Source organism: Capra hircus, chromosome 11, assembly GCF_001704415.2.
Source record: "Capra hircus breed San Clemente chromosome 11, ASM170441v1, whole genome shotgun sequence".
Lineage (NCBI taxonomy): Eukaryota > Metazoa > Chordata > Mammalia > Artiodactyla > Bovidae > Capra > Capra hircus.
Window position 1 is genome coordinate 40,432,799 of NC_030818.1, and position 23,255 is coordinate 40,456,053.

General features: G+C 35.0%; 1 protein-coding gene across 2 annotated transcripts in view; it reads right to left on the bottom strand.

Moving 5' to 3' along the window:
* FANCL (Fanconi anemia complementation group L) overlaps positions 1-23,255 on the bottom strand; it is an 89,564-nt gene that overhangs the window by 5,888 nt on the left and 60,421 nt on the right. For both annotated transcript variants that reach the window (XM_005686628.2, XM_013967673.2), the window contains one exon: positions 960-1,110. In XM_005686628.2, coding sequence (XP_005686685.2) covers positions 960-1,110 — 151 coding nt within the window. The remainder of the gene's footprint in view (positions 1-959; positions 1,111-23,255) is intronic.

The window sequence follows — 23,255 nt, forward strand, 5'->3', positions numbered from 1 at the left end:
AGTAATTTGGATATGATTCACATCAAAATATCCTTCATAAAACTATAGTTTATTTAGTGTGATCTCAAATATAGTTTTAAAACTTCTAAAAGCCTGAAAGGTTGAACTTTAAAACTGATTTCATGTATTGCTTGCTCATAATGATAATATATAAAACAGTAATTTCATAGTAAATAGAATATGGTAACATTGCCAGGATGATATTTATGGTTATTCCTTCTCTTATTAATTAAAAAAGCCTGGTAGGCTACAGTCCATGGGGTCGTGAAGAGTCGGACACGACTGAGCGACCTCACTTTCACTTTTCATTTTCATGCACTGGAGAAGGAAATGGCAACCCACTCCAGTGTTCTTGCCTGAAGAATCCCAGGGACGGCAGAGCCTAGTGCACTGTCGTCTATGGGGTCGCACAGAGTCAGACACAACTGAAGCGACTTAGCAGCAGCAGCAGCAGTATAATACTTAATATATATTCAATTATTATTTTGTAAAGCTTTCTTTTTACTCTTCAATGGCATGCATGGCCCACTTCAGGTTCTTTTATCCTCCTCTATATTCCTGTTAGAAAGTATTCCCAGACTTGTTCATACTAATCTTGTCTAGTTTCACAAATGAAGACTTCATTATTTCTAACAGCTTTTTCCCAAGTAATGGAAGTTTAAAAAAAAAATCTACTCCACAATTTCCATGCTAATTAAAAGCTAATTAAGCACTATCTGAATGCTACATCCATGGATTAGATCCATCACCTTTTATAATGAAACACCTCAGTAGTTGTCCTTTCTATTTAAAATATTTACATTTAAATATGTACTAATAAATCATAGTTCATCCCTCATACAAAAAAGTCTCATCTAAAATCCAATGTCATCTTAGATTCCTTTTCCAAAGTAATACAAAATACACTCAAACATCTTTAAAAAAAGAAGAAAAACTTCCTTAATCCTCTTTTACCCTACCTAATACAATTCTGCGTGCTGTAGCACTCCGTGTAGGTTTTTCTGGCTCAAGTACCCAAGTCTTCTCATCAATTTCATCCATAACATCCCAGAATGTCTTCAGTGATTCCAATGCTGCCAAAAACTGACTATAAATGCTTATTAAGGAGCTCTGTGAAAAGACAGGTGAAAGCTGAATAAGTTGTATGACTATCAATAGCAGATAATCTTCCACTTACAACTCAGTTTACAAGTTTTAAGCTGTTTCATTTCAGCTAAAACTAGGCTCTGGTAAACAATAGTTAACTCTCGCTGCTTTGTATCTCTTCACCACTATTAGTATTAACAGATTCCTTCTTTGACTGTCACTGAAAGTCACTTACCAAGTAAACTTTTTTTAAACCATGTTTATTTTTATTATGAATAATTTTGTTCTATATGTATGGAAAAGTAATTATTAATACAAAGTATATTTAAACTATTAATGTATATAATATATATTCAGCAGGCTACACAATTTTTAATATGAAAAATTTTACCCAGTTATCAAGCACTGTATTTACAGTGCTATTTGTAATCTGATTACATTACTTTTATACACTATTAATAAGTAACTTTGCAGACTTAATTAGACATAGATTATGAAAAGGCTTTCCTCATTTTTAAAGAATACAAACAGAAATTACAAGATTTCTTTTGATGTTAAATTTTAGCCAGTCTCTGAATTCAGTATTTCAGGCATTAATCCATCATGGGAATTAAATACATTTTCACTACATGATAAGAATTAAAGCTGTCAGACTTTAAAAATCAATTCATAATTACCTGATTCAAAGTTAAGAGTTTCTCATAAAATAATGTATGATTAAAAAGATACAACTGTTTACTAAATATTTTATATAAAAAGCAATCAAAACTAAAACCATTAAAAAAGAATTAGGGATTTTATTGTTTCAAATAAGAAAAAATGAAGTCACCAAAAATACTGCCAATGTACTCATCCAAAATAACTGATACAAGCCAATAATTTAAGAATATGATACACCCTGAGTAAGATGAAAAGAAATAACTCACTTCTTTAAAAATGTATTTTATACTTATATACTTAAGAAAAATCCATTTCATCTCACTTCAGCAGGGTTTTACATGTAGATGCATTTCATAGCTCAGATTCACAAAGGTAGTTTCAACTCTTCTAACCTTCTATACACAGAAAAAAAGAGTAAGAACTAGAACTTAATGTCCAAAAATAACCTTTTAAGAATTTGAGAGTAGGATGTCTGTTCTCTTCTAGTATACCATACTTATCTACAAGTTTAGATGCCAGAATCCAGAAATCAGAAAACCAGACTCCCAAGTGGTTGTTTTTTTTTTTTAAACTATGAGATGTCCTTTATTTCCTCTTTCACTGAATACACCATCATTCTTTATATACCCAACTAAGAAACCAGTTTTGACCCTTGTAGATTTCCGGTCTTATAACCTAATAAGTTCAAAAGCTAACATGAGACCTAAGTCCATATTTAACATTTCTTGGTAATTATCTTAGTATTACATACTATCAAAATAATCCATTATTCTTATTTCCATATCTAGATTTGCCATCCTTGACTTCATCTGCCTTTCTGCAGGGTACCCTATTTAAAATAAATCCCTGAACGTATCAGTCTCTCTCTTAAAACCATGTAAGTCAACATTCTAACTGGATTTTTTTCCCCTCTAGTTATATTTCCCTAAAACCCACCATTTACATTGCAGTTGATTTTTGTATTCTACAAACCTGACACTATGATTTCCTGGTTTACAATACACAGTTTAAGTGCAGTTCTTCTCAAAGTGATGTTTTTGTCCTTGTGATACTACCATGGAATAAAGGAACACAAATTCTAAGAACTGTTCAAGAAATATTTGTTTAAATTGAACTAAACTATTTGACATTAAAATATAACCACTGATGACTTTCATCATTCTACTTATTAGGATTACCATTATTTACAGGTAGCTTGCAAATTATATTTTACGTTATCAGTGATTAAAACCACAGTTCTTTATCATGACTTACAGTTAATATTGTTCAATATGCATACAAAGATATGTTTATATATAATAAAATGAAATATTTTCTGTGGGTATATTTACTACTCCAAGCTTCAATAACCACATTCTCTATGATCATTCACAAACTTGTTTAGCACAGATAGAGAATCCAAAACTACTTAGCCATTTCTATATTGATGATATCTATATGGCTGTCTAACTCGCACATCATACTGAGATGGTCATCATCTTCCCAAAGAAGAATTCCCTTCCTGTTTTATTTTTGTTTTTTCTTAGTGAAGCGACTACTACTTGTCCTACTGCCTAAGGCAGGAATTTAAGCATAGTTTTAAGCAGATAACCTTCTAACTGAATTTTCTTCCTTTAGACATAGCCCTCCTACTGTAATGGACTTTTGTACTCTGTAAATCTAATACTGTAATTTCTTTGCTTACAATAAAAGTCATTAATCATTAGATGCAAATACAGTAAACCATTTGCTAGACAGTATGTGGGGATTTTTAATAGTTTACTGAGGTATACTTATCATACAAAGAGCTACACATACTCAGTGTGTGCAAGTTGATGATTTTGGGCATATGCATATATCCATAATAACATCACCACAATCAAGGTAATAGATACAGCCAACACTTTCCAAAGTTTCCTTATGTCCTTTTGGGGTTTTCTTAACAAAGAACATGAGATCTACCCTCAACAAGTTGTAAAATGCAACTACTTACATTGTAAACTATCTTGTACACATGGTCCCTGACCTAGAGAAATTCACAACTTATCAAATCAGAAAGATCTGCACCTCATTAGACAAAGGATTAATTAACGCCCTTAATATAAAAGGTTACTTACTGAAAATCAACTTTCAAAATGTATACATACATATTAAAGAAAAGGGGATAACGTTTCCCAGAGAAAAATTTCACATAATCATTTAAAAAATACTTCACCTCGTAAGTTTAGACATTATTTCTAAGTGCAAAGTTTCAGGTATGATGAAGTAAAGTGCAAAGTTTCAGAGATGAGCAAAGCCTCAGATTTAAGAGGATGGTACAAAAAACAAGGTATACTGGATTGGGGGTTGGGAGTGGGTTTGTTTTCCCAACGTAGTTTTTCTTTCAATAACTAGGTAGCTCAATTCCATGGTATGGCTTCTTTCTTACACCCCTCCCGTTACTAGTCACTGCTTTATTACAGAACGCCACTGAAGATGTGAGAATTCTTAAAGTCCTATGGGACCATGGTATATGCTCTTAATCCATTCTAGAATAATGGCTTTGTAATGATTCAACACCAGTGATTTTGATTCAAAGCTTCATTTGTCGCTAAGTAGTATGGTTTTTAAAACAACCCATTTAATGACAATTTTTATTGTCTTTGAACTTGTCCAGACTTCCCACAATAATATATATTATTTGTATAATCACAAAAGAGCACAGATAGAAATAAAAGGTCTGTCTGCTGTCCTTTCATTTCATGATGTGTATAGTGAAAAATATACTAAATTTAATGAAACTAATATTTCAACCATGCATCAGGACTATGTTAGGATCTCCAATACAAAGATAAAAGAACCCAGTTCACAAAGATATCACCACTCTAATGGTAGGGTAACAAAGTATCTGATCAAGATATACTCAGCCTCTTGAAGCCTTAATATTACATCTATAAATGTGAGTGTGCCATAGAATCAAAAGCATAGATAACTTCTAAGGTGACTTTCAGACCTAAAGTCAAGAATTCAAATATAACTTTGAAAATTCATAAAGTAGATGATTCTGTCCACTCAAAAGTACAAATATTTTCTTTCAATATGCCAGTTACTGTAAATACTCCCATTTTTTTCCAAATTATGTTTATAAACATTTTCTCATTCACATCATAAATAATTTATGATTCACTATAGAACAAACATTTCCTCTTTAATTAAAAGAACTATTATACCAGGATGAAAATATTTGGATTACATTTTCTATCCTCACATATTTAAGGAAGAGAAGTAAAAAATGCATTATACAATTGCTATTATTTTCTAAAATATAGGGACAAGATTTCAGTCTTCTAAAACTTTTGAGTTTTGAAATAATTTATAAAATCATAAATTTCTAGCAGAAATATAAAAGTAATAAATATCATGAACATCCAAAAATCACAGGTGGAACATTGCAACTGATTAGTTTCATTAATTAAAGGAAAATGTCAATCATTTTTGCACATACACATGATTAAAAGAAATGGAAAAAGCTGTAGGCAGAAGACAAAAGAAATTAGCAAAATAAACAATTAATTAAAACAAACAGAAACGGCTTTGTGTCCCAAAAGCAATACATTGTTACAGAGAAGAAAAGTACCCTGGTAACCAAGATTACGATGTAGAAGCTTCTCACGTAAGCCGTGCTATGGTGGGGAGAGGATGTGATGCTAAACAACCTCTTGTTCTTAAAGCATTTTTCAAATTAAAATAGAAGTCCTGAGAAAGTTAAAAAATATCAAACAAGATGAGAAGAGCACATTCTATATTCTCTACCTACTCCAAAGATTTGTAGCACACCATTTCAATGGCATACCAACCATATTATTTTATCCATGTATTTTTCATTCTGTCTTTATGTGGGGTAGGGCAGTGACAGCAAAAAAGGACACAGACTAACCACCAGACATTGGAAAACTACATCTGTAACATTCCATGCACTGGGAACTCAAGAGCTAGATTTAACAGGGAAGAGAGTCTGAAATGGAGACCAATCTTGTGTGAAAAGCAACGGAAGAAAAAAGACAGCTTGACATGATTTGAAAAGAGCAGGCATAAAGATATTAAGAGATCAATTTCACACTGGGTTCACCTAAGGCATTTAACGAAATCCTCTGCACTGAAATCAGGATACCTGGACCATTGTGTATACAGGCATCTCAATGAGAAGAAATGTATGTGAGATCCCTGTGTTGATGCACTAAACATTTCTGAATAAATGCAATTCTGAACAGTTTATTGGGTATGACAGATTTGGCATTTAAACCTTTAGATCATGAACCATTCTGGGCAAATGTCACCAAATTATGGCCTTACCAAAAAAATTAAAAGGCATATTTTATCTCCTGACTAGTTATTTATATTACTGAAACGGTCAATTTTGGAAATGCTTGCCAATTTTTATCGCAGGGAAGTGTGATTAATCAAGTGCCCCAACAATTAAGCAGAGGAAGGTAAAGTTGGTTATTCTTGTTTTATGTTTAGTAAATAAATAAACCATCAGAAAACTAGATTACATCGGAAATCCTAAAGGATATCATCTTTTCTCATGACATACAGCCAACAAATAAGGAAGGAGATGAAAACGTTATATTCAGTGAAAGGAATTGGTGCTCTGGTTTCCACTGGCACCACTCACTAATGAGTGATTTATATGCTAAAGTCTAAACTCTTCAAAAGATGCTAGTCCTGATTACTGAAAGGTTAATGATCTCTTTTTTATGTTTGACAAAGAAACTGGCCAACAAGTATAAGCTAAGAAGTTAGTGGCTGTGACCCATTATTATATAGAAGGTGTATAAAATTTTTCAAATAGTGGTGACAAGTCAAAGGAAGCTGATAACAACTGTAAAGAAAAAGTTCTGTAGGGGTAAGGACATCATTTGAAAGATTAGTATACTCTTTGAATTAAAATAAATAGAGTTTTTAAAAGAATTGTCAAGTTATGTTGTTTAGAAGGTCACATAGAGCTGCAAAGGTTTTGTTCAATTTTGAAGAACAAATCAAACACGCAAAAGGCAAACATCAGGATTTTTGCAGGAAGGTAAATTTGTGGGCCGTAAGTTTAACTGGTATATTTGGACCACTGTCCTACATCATCTTTATTTGTAGCTATAACATTAAGTGATACACGCAATGGTAATTTTAACTTGGAAATCTCCCCCAAAAAGCAAAGCCTGAGGCAAGGGCTGGCAGTACAGATAGGTTATTCGAAGTAATCTTAGGGACTGAGGGAGTAGGGACTGGAAAGAGTACAAGAGAAGACAGAAAACTAAAGTAAGGAAGTACTTTCAAGATGGTCACTGTGGTCAGCGGTGGCTCTGTGAGAAGTTATGGAGAAAGTTCCTCAGAACTGCCACCCAAGAAACAATTCAGGAGCATTTATTCACTGGCTTCCATTCCTGACTGGTCGTGTTGCTCTAAGTGGGGTTACAAATTCTCTCACATTGCAGATCTGCATACATACATACACCTCGTGGCTCACACAAGCATCACTGGTCCCAGCATTAGAAGAGCTCTGGGCAAACAGCATTGGTAGAGCTGAGGTGAGGTGCTTTGTCAAGATACACAATCATGAAATGAACTGAACCAATGAGGCTGAGTAAAAAGTGGATGCAAAGGAAGTGAAGTAGGGAGCAAGGATTATCTAAGTCTTAGCCATGTGCCAAAAAGGGAAGTGACATTCTCCAAGAGTTAAATATGCCTATTTTGAATAAACTTATCCTCTTAAAATTGATTTATATAAAGCTTTAATAGTAATAAAAGGGATTATTTGAAATAACATGTATGTGTGTGTGTGTGTAAATTCTGCCTATTTAGGGCTCTTGCCTTATTACTGAGCTTTCAGAGCTCTTTGTATATTCTGAGCATATGTGCATTGTCTATATATCTTGCAGATATTTTCTCCTAGTCTATAGCTTGTCTTTTTGCTCTCAACAGTATTTTTCAAGAAGGGAAAAAAAAAAAAAAAACAACTGTACATCTCCTATATGATCTAGCCATTCTAACTCTAGGTATTTTCTGAAAGGAAAGCATATATTCATATAATGAGATTCATATAATGTTCATAGTACCTTATTCATAACAGCCATATCTTGGAAATAACCCACAGGTCCATCACAGGTAAACAAACACTATGTGATTACATTCATACAAAGAAGTACCACTCAGGATAAAAAGAATGAATTATTAGTACATACTATGACACTGATAAATCTCTAATTATGCTGATGAAAGAAACCTAACAGAAAAGTACATAGAGTTATATAAAACTCTGGAGAGGAGAGCAGTAGTTGCCTGGGGATCAGGAGGAGGGACAAAAGGGACAAAAGGGAGAGATTTAAAAGGGGAAGGGGAAACTTGGTTGCTGTGGAAATGTTTATTATCTTGATTGTGGAGTTGACTTCACCCATGTAAACATTTCTCAATGATCACCCGATCATACACTTTAAATACATTCAGCTTACTGTATATCAATTATACCTCAAAAAAACTATATAAATGGAGAAGGAAATGGCAATCCATGCCAGTATTCTTGCCAGGAAAATCTCATGAATGGAGGAGCCTGATGGACCCAGTCCATACGGTCTCAAAGAGTTGGACATTACTATGTTACTCAGCATGCACACACCAGGCTGTTCTGATTTTTGGACAGTAATGGCTCTATATAGCAATCCCCTCTTTGCAACAGATTTGTAGTGTATTTCTCAACATTTAGGAGCTAAACACTTTACAAAATAGCCAAATTTCTAACACCAAGGACAAAGGCAGAAGAGTCACTGTTCATTAACCCACCATTTAGAGAATAAAGTTTTATCACTTGTATATGTATATATTGAACAAGGAAGGAGAAAGGATATATATGGGAACCAAGATGTTAGCTATTCCCCCATAACTGTTATTAAATTATGTTAAACTAGGAAAGCACTTAAGCAGAAAAGTGTGAACACTGCCAATCTCAAAATGTAATGCTTATTATCTTTAAAAGCATTTTGTTACTTTTATAATACCTGAAGTGATATAATAATGTCAGTCACTTAACCAGATCTTAGAGTATAATATCTTCATCTTAAGTACTATTATTTCCAGTATTTTAATAATTTTCTCACAGTCCCGGAATGTGATCTTTTGTGCTCTGATGACACTTAAATTAATAGCATAATTTTCTGGTACTTGCAACAGTTGCTTTCCATTCTGATTTTTTTATACTTTCCTATAATACATGCAGATAAATCCTCTAATAATCATTTTTATCTTTATCTCTGAGGGATTCAAAAAGCTTCAACAGAATAAGGAAATATCAAGAGATTAAACTTTTAGAGAAATTTAATTTTAATATTAATTGCAATATTCCCAATAAGATATCTTTAAAGAGATGATAAATCTCTTAAATATCAGTTCATTTGCTCTTATTTGCAAGCTTCATTGATGTTCTCAACTCTTTCTGTAGGTATAACTAAATCTATTTAATCAAATACTGTTCTCTGGCATACAATCCATAAGGCATACATCAACTCTTCTTATAGTTTACTTTTACTATAACTGACTGCTGATGATTTAAAATATTTGCTACTATTCTTAAGACATGTGGAGAGTATATATGCCCAAAATCAAATGAAACATACTCACTCCATGTGTAGCCATTACAGAAGGTAGCAACTCTGCTTATAAAAAAGATAAGGGAGACAGGGAAAGAGAAGCAAATAAATTCTGTCAGGTGTATGTTGAAAATGTATGGGCACTTCCAATGTGGTCCAAAGCTATCTTATATTGTAGACCATCAAAAAAAAAAAAGTAAAGCTAATTAAATGAGGATTCTGGGTAGATTACAAAGTAGAAAGCAAAGTAGGAATCCATCTTCCCACCTAGACAACAAATGCACTGAAAGAAACTATTCTGGAACTCTTAAGTCCATTGAAGGCTTGCAACTCTGGTCAATATCAGCTCAGCTTCGGAGGGGCTACCCATCACCCTGCTCCCTGACAGGCAGCTCTGTACACACTACATGAGCACCTTGCACACAGTTTATATGAGTCAGGGTAAGAGAACACAATGTGTCCTTCAAATACCACATGTCTAAGATCTGATGACTGACTGCCGCTTCTCATCTCAGAGGAAAAGACAAAGCAGCAGTTGGATATTGCTGTTGCACTTCCTTCAGCTGTTCTTCCTTCACTTCCTCCAGTCTCCTGCAAAAGTGACTTGCAGAACTAGGAGCCACTGCCCCTTCCTTCCTCTTCATTTTTCTCTTTCCTCTTCTGAGTGTCAGGTATTAAAGACCGTAACATTCAAAAGCAACTCAACTGGGATGAGTGAAATAGGTGAGGAAAATTAAGACCTATAAATTTCCAGTTACAAAATAAATGAGTCATGGGGGTGAAATGTACAATGTGGGGAATATAGTCAATATTATTGTAGTATCTTTGTATGTTGACAGATGGCAAACTAGATTTACAATGGTTTTGCTTTTGAAATGTGTAGAAATACTGAATCACTGTATATTGTGCACTAGAAATTAACAAAGTGTTGTAGGTCAATTATACTTCAAACAACAAACTCAGAAAAAGAGATCATATTTGTGGTCGCTGGACTGGAAGAAACACAAGCTGGAATCAAGATTGCCGGGAGAAATATCAATAACCTTAGATATGCAGATGACACCACCCTTATGGCAGAAAGTGAAGAGGAACTAAAAAGCCTCTTGATGAAAGTAAAAGAGGAGAGTGAAAAAGTTGGCTTAAAGCTCAACATTCAGAAAACTAAGATCATGGCATCCGGTCCCATCACTCCATGGGAAATAGATGGAGAAAGAGTGGAAACAGTGTCAGACTTTATTTTGGGGGGCTCCAAAATCACTGCAGATGGTGACTGCAGCCATGAAATTAAAAGACTCTTACTCCTTGGAAGAAAAGTTATGACCAACCTAGATAACATATTCAAAAGCAGAGACATTACTTTGCTGATTAAGGTCCGTCTAGTCAAGGCTATGGTTTTTCCTGTGGTCATGTATGGATGTGAGAGTTGGACTGTGAAGAAGGCTGAGCGCCGAAGAATTGATGCTTTTGAACTGTGGTGTTGGAGAAGACTCTTGAGAGTCCCTTGGACTACAAGGAGATCCAACCAATCCATTCTGAAGGAGATCAGCCCTGGGATTTCTATGGAAGGAATGATGCTAAAGCTGAAACTCCAGTACTTTGGCCACCTCATGCGAAGAGTTGACTCACTGGAAAAGACTGTGATGCTGGGAGGGATTGGGGGCAGGAGGAGAAGGGGACGACAGAGGATGAGATGGCTGGATGGCATCACGGACTCGATGGACTTGAGTCTCAGTGAACTCTGGGAGTTGGTGATGGACAGGGAGGCCTGGCGTGCTGCGATTCATGGGGGTCGCAAAGTCAGACACGACTGAGTAACTGAACTGAACTGAGTAGGGGGTGGGCGGGGTGGAGGGTAGAAGAATCAGATGAAGGTGGTCAAAAGGTACAAACTTCCAATTTCAGTTATAGTAAATACCAGAGATGTAATATACATGTTTGATATAATTAACACTTGTATATGAAACTTGTTAAAAGTAAATCCTAAAAGTTCTCATCACAAGAAAAAATAATTTTTGCCTCTTTTTTAATCTGTATGAGATGGACAGGAACTAAACTTATTCTGCTATTCATTTCATGATGCATATATGTCAAATCAATATGCTATACAGCTCACACTTACCCTGTGCAATATGTCAACTGTATTGCAACACAACTGAAAGAAAGAAAAGGCAACTCTCATTACAGGAAAATTTAGGAAGTCACTCTGCATGCCCAGGGAAAGGTACAGGCTTGAAAAAGACCAAAGAGACCCTAAGTTTATACCTCAGTCTGATCCTGGACAAGAAGATGGCCTACAACAATCAAGAACACACACGCATACACACACACACACAAATTGAAAACAGGAGAGAATTTGATCTTTCCTCCCTGGGGATAGGGGACAATCCAATTTCTATAGTTACCACATTATATGATTTAAATTTCCAGTTTTCAAGAACAACAAAACCACAGGGCATCAAAAACAAAGTGTAGCCCTGACTCAAAGGAAAAACATAAATTAACAGAAAAAACAAACAGCTCCCAAAAATAGACCTGAGAGTATCTCTACTAGACAAAGAAATTTGAAACAACTGATACATACACTTTAAAGTAAATTGTAGAGAAAGTCAAGATAACAATGTATAGAAAATACAGAAAAAGAAAACCTTGAAAAAACATGAAAATAATAACTAAAAATGAAAAATTCACTAAGAGAATTCAAAGATGAGTTTGAACAGGCAAAAAAAAATCTGTGAACATAAAGACAGGACAACAGAAGTTACTATGTCTGAGAAGTAGGAAGAGAAAAGATCAAAGAAAAGTGCACAGAGTTTGAGAAACTACAACACCATCAAGTAACCAATATATGGATTGTGGGATCCCAGAAGAAGAGAAAATGGCAGAAAGAATATTTGAAGAAATAATGGCTAAAAAAGCCCCAAATTTGGTGAAATACATAAATATACACATCAGAGAAGCTCAATGAACTCCAAGAGATCCACAAAAGACACATTAAAATCAAGCTTTCAAAAGACAGAGAGCCTTCAAAGAGATTGAGATGTGACTCATCACATACAAGGGAGTCTCAAAAACTATCAGCAGATTTCTCATCAGAAATTTGATGACCAGAAAACAGTGGGTGATATATTCAAAGTGCCAAAAAAATTTTTAAGTCACAAAAAATCCTAAAGCTGGCAAAATTATCCATCAATGTAGTGAGAAATGAAGCCATTCCCAGATACACAAAAGGAGTCTGCTACCATTTAGACCTGTCCTTTGCTGCTAAGTCGCTTCAGTCATGTCTGACTCTGTGCGACCCCATAGACGGCAGCCCATGAGGCACCCCTGTCCCTGGGATTCTCCAGGCAAGAATACTGGAGTGGGTTGCCATTTCCTTCTCCAATGCATGAAAGTGAAAAGTGAAAGTGAAGTCGCTCAGCCATGTCCAACTCTTACCGACCCCATGGACTGAGGCCCACCAGGCTCCTCCATCCATGGGATTTTCCAGGCAAGAGTGCTGGAGTGGGGTGCCATTGTCCTTTAAGGAATGTTATAAAAAAAAGTCTTATAAGTTGAAATCAAAGGACACTAGACAGTAACATGAAGCCCTATGAAGATTTAAAGATCTCAGTAAAGGTAAATACATGAGGCAAATAATAAAAGCTAGTATTATTATCATCACTTCATGGGAAATAGATGAGGAAACAGTGGAAACAGTGTCAGACTTTATTTTGGGGGGCTCCAAAATCACTGCAGATGGTGACTGCAGCCATGAAATTAAAAGACGCTTACTCCTTGGAAGAAAAGTTATGACCAACCTAGATAACATATTCAAAAGCAGAGACATTACTTTGTCGACTAAGGTCCGTCTAGTCAAGGCTATGGTTTTTCCTGTGGTCATGTATGGATGTGAGAGTTGGACTGTGAAGAAGGCTGAGCGCCGAAGAATTGATGCTTTTGAACTGTGGTGTTGGAGAAGACTCTTGAGGGTCCCTTGGACTGCAAGGAGATCCAACCAATCCATTCTGAAGGAGATCAGCCCTGGGATTTCTGTGGAAGGACTGATGCTAAAGCTGAAACTCCAGTACTTTGGCCACCTCATGCGAAGAGTTGACTCACTGAAGTTAAGCTGGTATATAAATTACGCTGGATTATAACTTCAATATGTTAAATGTAATCCTAACAGTAACCATAGAGGAAATAACTATAGAATATCCAGGACAATATATGACAGGAGGAATTTAAATGTTTAACCTCCAAAAAAATCAATTGAACTCTAAAGCAAAATGACAGATTAAGTGCCTCCTTATCAGTATTAAACTATAAATGTAAATGGATTGAACCCTCTAATCAAAAGACATATTGGCAGGGTGGGTATACAACTACATGCTATCAATAATATTCTCACTTTAGATCCACAGACACAAATCAGCTGAAACTGAAAGAATGAAAAAAGATATTCCATGTAAACAATCACCAAAAGAGAACAGGAGTGGCTATACTAATATGAGACAAAACAGACTTAAAATCAAAATAGATTATAAGAAACAAAGAAGAACATTATGTATTAATAAAAGGTTTTATTCAGCACAAATTTATAAGAATTACAAACTTTCATGCAGCTCATAACAGCCATCAAAACATGAAACAAAAATTAATAGAACTGAAGAGAAATAGTTGTACAATAATAATTGGGTGACACCCATACCCTGCTCTCAATAACAGAACAACCAAAAAGATAACGAAAGAGAGTACTTGAGCAACACAACAAACCAACAAGATCTAACAGACATATATTGAATACTCCACACAGTAACAAAAGTACATATTTCCCAAATGCACATGGAATATTTTCCAGAACATGTTTCAGGCTATAAAATACATATGAATACCTCTGAAAAGACAGACACCATATAAAGTATCTTTTCCAACCACAACTGAATGTAGTTATAAATCAGTAATAGAAAACTGGAAAACCCACAAATTTATGGAAATTGAACAACATACTCTTAATAAAGATCAAATAAGAGATCAAAGTGTAATCAGAAAATTGATTGTTGTTGTTTAAACCTATGGGCTGTAGCCCACCAGGCTTCTCTGTCTGTGGAATTGCCCAGGCAAGAATACTGGAGTGGGTTGCTATTTCCTTCTGGAGGAGGTTTTCCCAACCCAGGGATCGAACCCACGTCTCCTGAATTGGCTGGCAGATTCTTTACCACTGAGCCACCTAGGGAAGCCCAATTAGAAAAAACGAGACAAAAAAATGAAAACACAGCATTTAAAACTTACAGAATGTAGCAAAAGTAGTAAAGAGGATATTTATAGTTATAAATACATACATTAAAAAACAAGACCATCAACAACCTAATTTTACAACTAAAGAACTAAACTAAAATCAAAGCTAGCAGAAAGAAAGGATTAGAGAGGAGATAAGTAAAATAAAACCTAAAAAGACAACAGAGAAAAACAATGAAACCAAAGGTTGATTCTTTTTAAAGTTCAAAAAGTGGACAAAATTTTAGATAAATAGACTAAGAAAAAAAGATAATTCAAATTATTAGAATCAAATATCAGTAGGGATATTACTACCATTCTACAAAAACAGGAATTATAACAAAAATTTCATGAAATTTTATAGAAAAATTATATACCAACAAATTGCATAGCCTTGATGAATAAATCCCTAGAAACATAAAACGGAAGACTAAACCACAAACAAATAGAGAATCTGAATAGAATAATGAGGAGTGAGGAGACTGAATCAGTATTCAAAAGATCTCAGCAGAGAAGTTCTGGACTTGATAGTGTCATCGATGAATTACACCAAACATTTTAAACAACAAAATATCATCAACTTCAGATATGTAGATGATACCACTCTAATGGCAGAAAGCAAGGAGGAACTAAAGAGCCTCTTGATGAGGGTGAAAAGAGGAGAGTGAAAAAGCTTGCTTAAAACTCAACATTCAAAAAACTAAGACCATGGCATCCAGTCCTATCACTTCATGGCAGATAGAAGGGGGAAAAGTGGACACAATAACATTTCATTTTCTTGGGCTCCAAAATCACTATGGACAGTGACTGCAGAAGACGTTTGCTCTTTGGAAGGAAACGTATGACAGAGTTAGACAGCATATTAAAAAGCAAAGACATCACTCTTCTGACAAAGGTCCATATAGTCAAAGCTATGGTTTTTCTAGTAGTCATGTACTTATGTGAGACTTGGACCATAAGGCTGAGTGCCAGAGACTGATGCTTTCAAAATGTGGTGCTAGAGAAGACTCTTGAGACTCCCGTGGACAGTAAGGAGATCTAACCAGTCAATCCCAAAGGAAATCAACCCTGAATATTCATTGGAAGGACTGATGCTGAAGCTCTAATACTTTCGACCACCTGATGCAAAGAACTGACTCACTCGAAAAGACCCTGGTCCTTGGAAAGATTGAGAATGGGGGGAAGAAGAGGGTGACAGAAGATGAGATGGTTAGGTGGCATCACCGACTCAATGGACATAATTTGAGCAAACTCTGGAAGATAGTGAAAGACAGGGAAGCCTTGAGTGCTGCAGTCCCTGGGGTCGCAAAGAGTTGGACATGACTCACTGACTGAACAACTGCCACAACCACCAATACTTCTCAGACTTCTCCAAAAAAATTGATAAGGGTAAAATACTTCCTAACTAATTTTTAGGTAAGTATAAGGAGGCTATGGACATGAGTTTAAGTGAACTCCGGGAGATGGTAATGGACAGGGAGGCCTGGCGTGCTGTGATTCTTGGGGTCACAAAGAGTCGGACACGACTGAAAGAGGTTCAGTCAGTCAAATCAGTCGCTCAGTCGTGTCCGACTCTTTGCGACCCCATGAATCACAGCACGCCAGGCCTCCTGTTCATCACCAACTCCCAGAGTTTACTCAAACTCATGTCCATCGAGTCGATGATGGCATCCAGCCATCTCATCCTCTGTCGTCCCCTTCTCCTCCTGCCCCCAATCCCTCCCAGCATCAGGGTCTTTTCCAATGAGTCAACTCTTTGCATGGGGTGGCCAAAGTATTGGAGTTTCAGCTTTCGCATCAGTCCTTCAATGACCAGGACTGACCTCCTTTAGAATGGACTGGTTGGATCTCATCACAGTCCAAGAGACTCTCAAGAGTCTTCTCCAACACCACAGTTCTAAAGCATCAATTCTTCGGCACTTAGCTTTCTTCACAGTCCTACTCTCACATCCATACATGACCACTGGAAAAACCATAGCCTTGACTAGATGGACCTTGTTGGCAAAGTAATGTCTCTGCTTTTGAATATGCTATCTAGGTTGGTCATAACTTTCCTTCCAAGGAGTGAGCATCTTTTAATTTCATGGCTGCAATCACCATCTGCACTGATTTTGGAGCCCAAAAAAATAAAGTCTGACACTGTTTCCATTGTTTCCCCATCTATTTGCCATGAAGTGATGGGACCAGATGCCATGATCTTCGTTTTCTGAATGTTGAGCTTTAAGCCAACTTTTTCACTCTCCACTTTCACTTTCACCAAGAGGCTTTTTAGTTCCTCTTCACTTTCTGCCATAAGGGTGGTGTCATCTGCATATCTGAGGTTATTGATATTTCTCCTGGCAATCTTGATTCCAGCTTGTGCTTCTTCCAGCCCAGCATTTCTCATGAAGTACTCTGCATATAAGTTAAATAAGCAGGGTGACAATATACAGCCTTGACATACTCCTTTTCCTATTTGGAACCAGTCTGTTGTTCCATGTCCAGTTCTAACTGTTGCTTCCTGACCTGCATACAGGTTTAAGAGGCAGGTCAGGTGGTCTGTTATTCCAGTCTCTTTGAGAATTTTCCATAGTTTCTTGTGATCCACACAGTCAAAGGCTTTGGCATAGTCAATAAAACAGAAATAGATGTTTTTCTGGAACTCTCTTGCTTTTTACAGGATCCAGCAGATGTTGGCAATTTGATCTCTGTTTCTTCTGCCTTTTCTAAAACCAGCTTGAACATCTGGAAGTTCACAGTTCACATATTGCTGAAGCCTGGCTTGGAGAATTTTGAGCATTAATTTACTAGCGTGTGAGATGAGTGCAATTGTGCAGTAGTTTGAGCATTCTTTGGCATTGCCTTTCTTTGGGATTGGAATGAAAACTGACCTTTTCCAGTCCTGTGGCCACTGCTGAGTTTTCCAAATTTGCTGGCATATTGAGTGAGGCTATCTTTACTGTGATACTAAAGCCCCAAGAAAACTAAAAACCATGATCCCTTTTGAATACTGATAAAAGAAAAATCCTCAACAAAATACCAAATTTAGCAGCATATTAAAAATATTACACACAGAGATCAGGTGGGATTTACTCCTGGAATACAAAAATGGCTCAAAATATGTAAATCAATAAAATGTAAAACACTATACTAATGGAATGAAAAAAAAACCCATTTAATCATCTGAACTGACCCAGAGAAAAACATTTGACAATATTTAACACCTTCTCATGATAAAAACTCAACAAAGATCAAAGAAAGTTACTGCAACAAAATAAAAGCCATATAATAAAAAGGAACAGCAAACATCATACTCAATGCTCAAAGACTGAAAGCTTTTCCTCTAAGATCAGGAACAAAGCAAGGATACCTACTTTCAACACTTCTATTCAACACAGTACTGGAAGTTCTAGCTAGATCAATTAGACAAGAAAAAGAAATTAAAGCATCCAAATAAGAAAGGAAGAAGTAAAATTATCCCTGCTTGCAGATGATATAAACTTACAGGCAAAAAATCCTAAATCCCACCCCCCAAATTATTACAATGAAGAAGTTAATTCAGCAAAGGGCCAGGATACCTCTTTGACCACTAGTTACATTTCCAAACAGCAACAATAAACAACCCAAAAAAGAAATTAAGAAAACAATTCCATTTACAATATCATCAAAAAGCAAAACAAAAGAAAAAAAGCCTTAGTAATTAACCACGAAGGTTAAGGACACAAAATGAAAACACAAATGGTTATATCACTCCTGATAAAAATTAACAGAAGACATCAATAAAAGGAATCTCAACTCGCATTCATTAACTGGAAGACAATGCAATCCTTATCAAAATCCCAATGACATTTTTTGGGGGCACAAACAGAAAACCCCATCTTAAAACTCACAGAATCTTAAGAGACCCTGTATAGCCATACAATCTTGAAAAAGAATAACAAACATGGAGGAAAAAAGTGGAAAGGACAAAGTGGAAATCACATTTTCTGATTTCAAAACTTCCTATAAAGCTACAGGAATCAAAACAATGTGGTACTAGCATACAGACAGATAAAATACAAATGGAACAGAATAGATAGCCTAGAAACATACACTCATATACATGATCAAATCATTTCTGACAAAGTGTCAAGACCGTTCAATGAGAAAAGAACAATCTTTTCAACTAATGGAGCTAGAAAAACTGGATATCAATACGGAAAATAATTAAGTTGGCCCCTTATCTAGCACCATATACAAAAAGTAACTTAAAATGGATCAGAGACATAGATATAAGAGCTGTTTAAGTATAAAACTCTCCGAAAAAACACAGGGCAGAAGCTCTATGACACTGGATCGGGCAATGATTTCTTCAGTATAGCACCAAGGGCACTGGCAACAACAGGAAAAGTTAGACTTGATGAAAATTTAAAAATTTTGTGCATCAGAAGACAGCAGCAACAGAGTAAAAAGGCAACGCACAGAATGGGAGAAACATTTGCAAATCATGTATGTGATAAAGGATAAATATCTATAATATATAGAGAACTCTTAAAACTCAACAACAAAACAACTTATTTTAAACTGGGCAAAGGACTAAGACATGTATCCAAAGAAGATACAGAAATGGCCAATAAGTACATGAAAAGACACTCAATATCTCTTAGGGAAATGCAAGTCAAAATTGTAATAAGATCACTTCACTCACACTCATTAAAAGAAAATAAGTGTTTAGGAGGATATGGAGAAACTGAAACTCTTGTACACTGTTGTAGGAATGTAAAATGGTACAGGAGCTCTGGAAAGCAGTATAGCAGTTTCTCAAAAAATTAAAGATAAAATTACCAATTAATTATTGGTAATTTAATTACCAGTTAAAAGTGGGAACTCATAGAGCTATATATGCACATCCATGTTCACCTGCAGCATTATTCCCATGAGCTAAACTGTGAAAGCAATTTAAGTCCATCAATGGAGGAAGGGATAAATAAAATGTGGTATTATACATGTAATGGCATATTTTTGATCTTAAAAAGGAAGCAAATTCTGACATATGCTACAACTTGTATGAAACTTGAGTATATTATGCTCAGTGAAATAAGCCAGTCAAAAAGGACAAATGCTGCATGATTCCACTTATGTAAGGTACTTAGCATAGTCAAACTATAGAGTTAGAAACTAGAATGGTGGCTGCTAGACACTGGTGAAGAGAAGGGGAGTTACTGTTTAATGGGTATAGTGTTTCAGTTTTACAAGATCTGAAAAGAGTTCTGGAGATGAATGGTAGTAAAGGTAACCAAAAACTTGATGAATGTATTTAATACCACTGAACTGCACCTGTAAAAATGGTTAAGATAGTAAATTTTGTCTATCTTATCACAATTTTAAAAAATAATAAAGATGCTAAGAATGCCAGGATAGGACTACGATACCATGGCAGCCTGAGCCTGACTGATGAACAAGCCCCTGTGGCTGTTTATCCATTTATATCCCTCAGATTGTTAACTCTGAGAAAAACCACGTCTTGTACAATGCTACTTAAGACCCTTAGTATTTGGTTCAAATACATTTCTAATATTCCATGTTAACTGTTTTTAACTTCCTTTACTTGGTATTAAAATAAAGTTCTACATAATAAAAAAAATTAAGCCAATCAGAAAAAAGCAAACTAGTCTAGCTTTTTGTTCTAGGTAGGACATACCACAAAAGGGTTCTACTCTACCCTCATCAAAAAGTTGACTATATCTAATTGTTATTATTCACACTAAAAACAACAAAATAAGGAAATAAATGTTCACAAAGATCTTTGCTTTCAGAGAAGGTCAAGACTAATAAAATGTGTGTGTTGCTGGCTATCAATGTTACCTTCACAACCATACTGTTCCATTGCCTCTGCTATCTACCAACTCCAAAATTCTGGTTTGCTTCATTATATCCATCTGCTAAGTTAGTTTGGCTTCTCATATTCAACTTTTTTTTTTTTAGCACAAAAAGAGGAAGAAAGTAAGTATATATAGCTGAGAGTATTAATCAGTGATTCTAGCAGATCATACTTGAATTAGCATCTTTTATATTTGAATTATCATTTCTGTCTTCTGTCTACTGGAACTTTATTTTCAATACGGGTATCTGTTCTTCCAAACAGATGGCTTAAAACACACACACACATATATATACCAATATTCAAATATTTTAAAATAGCCCTTGGGTTAAAAAAAAAAGTACAAATAGACATTGTATATTAATTTTCTAGAGTCCCTGACATTGACAAAACATGAGGTAGAGAATGTTAATAAATTGTGTTTGTGTTGAAATAAAATTGCTTTACTGACAAGCTAAGACAATCCTTTTTATCCAAAAGCATTTTAAAATATAAATCACAATATTAAGAAGCCATTTGGAGACTGATACTTATATATTTTCTTTTACCTAGGACACTTGCTATATAAGAATATTTTATTGGTTTCCTCCAAACTATAGTCCAAGTATTCGTAATACATTAACCGGCACACTGTAAGACCAAACAGTATTTCTCAATATTTCTGTTGAGAAATATTGTTACAATATATATATGTTACTTGTTATATGTTATGTTAGTTTGTTACTTATGTTACAATGTATATATAGTCATCTACCATAACCAGAGAGCCTGGTGAGACTGATGGTTGTTTTGTATTAATCATCTCTATTTTATTTTTCAGCACCAGAATACTTCCTGACTATTGCATATAAATGGAAATATTGTGTTTAGAGTATATGTAGTTCAACATACAAAGAGAGAGATACCACTTACTTGTCATATATGGATGTGGGTGTGTTTATATATACAATTATACAACATAATATAAACGTATATTGAAAGAGGGTTAACTGTTACTAATCTAGACTGCTGTTTCTTGCCCAGCAGTGTTGGTCCACTCTTGCCATAAGGGAGCATTTTCTGTTTGCTCAGTAACTTGTAGGCAGAAGGCTAAATAAAAGAGTCTTCTCAACAAATCTGACCAATCAATCAAAAAGACCTAAAATACTGACATCTGGGGTAATCTATTCTGAGATCTATTCAGGTGACTCTACAACGAGGTTCACAATTGACAAGCCCCCAGTCATGTACTCAGAGCCTTCAAATAGTTTATAATAGCTGACTTTTAATCATGAGCAAATAACCAAAGATGATAAGAAAAAGCAACTCAAGGAAACAGAAACTATTCAGGTGGGAAAAAAAGATATATATTATTAGTATCTCTAGGGACAAAAGAAGATATATCAATGAAGTAAACTCTTAGAAATTAACATGACAGTATTAAAAAAAAAAAAAAAACTCAAAAGGAAGGTTACCAGAAAACGCTGATGAAATTTACCAGAAAGTAAAGCTAATACAAAACCCCATCTAGATAATTAAGAGTAGATTTAGACAACTGATGGAAAATTGTGGATTGAATGAGTTTTAAATACACAGAAAACTAAGAAAATGAAATAGACAACTGTTAACTCTAGGTGGTAGCAAAAACTGGGGCAACAAAGGAAAAATAATATTGAATACTAATTAACTACATGGTTTATCTCTGCATAGTATACGTATATGCTCACCATAATAATGTAAACAGAATATTGATAATCAAAATTACAAGATAACTATCTGAAAAGAAAAAGAACACAGGAAGTATTCATATGTGTTTGGAGTGGGGGAAAGGCAGAAGAAATAGCAAATTCCTCATTATCTACAGTGGGAAGTTAACAGATAATGGCCAAACCAAACCAACAAACAAAAGGTAGTATAATTACAAGAGCATGTAATAATGCATATTACATTATAACACCAAAAGATCAGCTAACAATTAAAAGTGGTTGGCCCTGGAGAGGGAGAAAAAGGTGGGAAGGACGCTAGGTCATGCTGTTTTGTCTGAAAAGAAAACAAACAACAGCAACAACAAAAAAAACCCTTGTAAATCTAACTCTTTAAACTACGTTCATATACAACTTTTATTAGAGTATACACTTTTTAAAAAATCAATAGCTTGCCCATATTACAAACTAGAAAACGTGATTTTAAAAAAAGACCAAATCGCAATAGCAACAAAAACTATATTATAATTAGGAATAAACTCAACAAAAATGTACAAGATGTGGATTAAGAAACTATAGCTACTTAACTGGGGGACCTAAATAAACGTAGAGATAATCAGTTCCTAGACTGTGAATATATTAGTTCTTAATTGGATGGATAAATGTAAACCCAATTATAACTAAAAACTAAATTATCCTAAAGATTATCTGGAATAATAAATGCACAGCATTATAAATAATATTTCAAAAAAAAAATATTTTGTTAAGTGATAAGCACAGGTTCAGATTAACCAGTGACATCCCGACTCCATAAATGAAGGCATTAAAGGTGATTTCACATTTTTTAAATTTTGCTGGCTTTTATTTTTGCTGTTTTAAAGAGTCAATGTAGGGGTACTTTAAAAATACATGTTATTTAAAAAAAAGAAAGAGAAGCAGTTAGTAAGTTACTGAGTTCAATAGGATACCATGTCACACAGGTCAATCACATCACATAGTCTCAATAATGAACTAAGTTTCTTTGTTATGATTTCTTTGATGTCTTTTTATCCATACCACTGTAGCCACAATAAGATGGCCAAGAAACCAAAAGTATATTTAATTAACCAATTAAAGACTGAACAAAAATCCAGTTCTATGAGT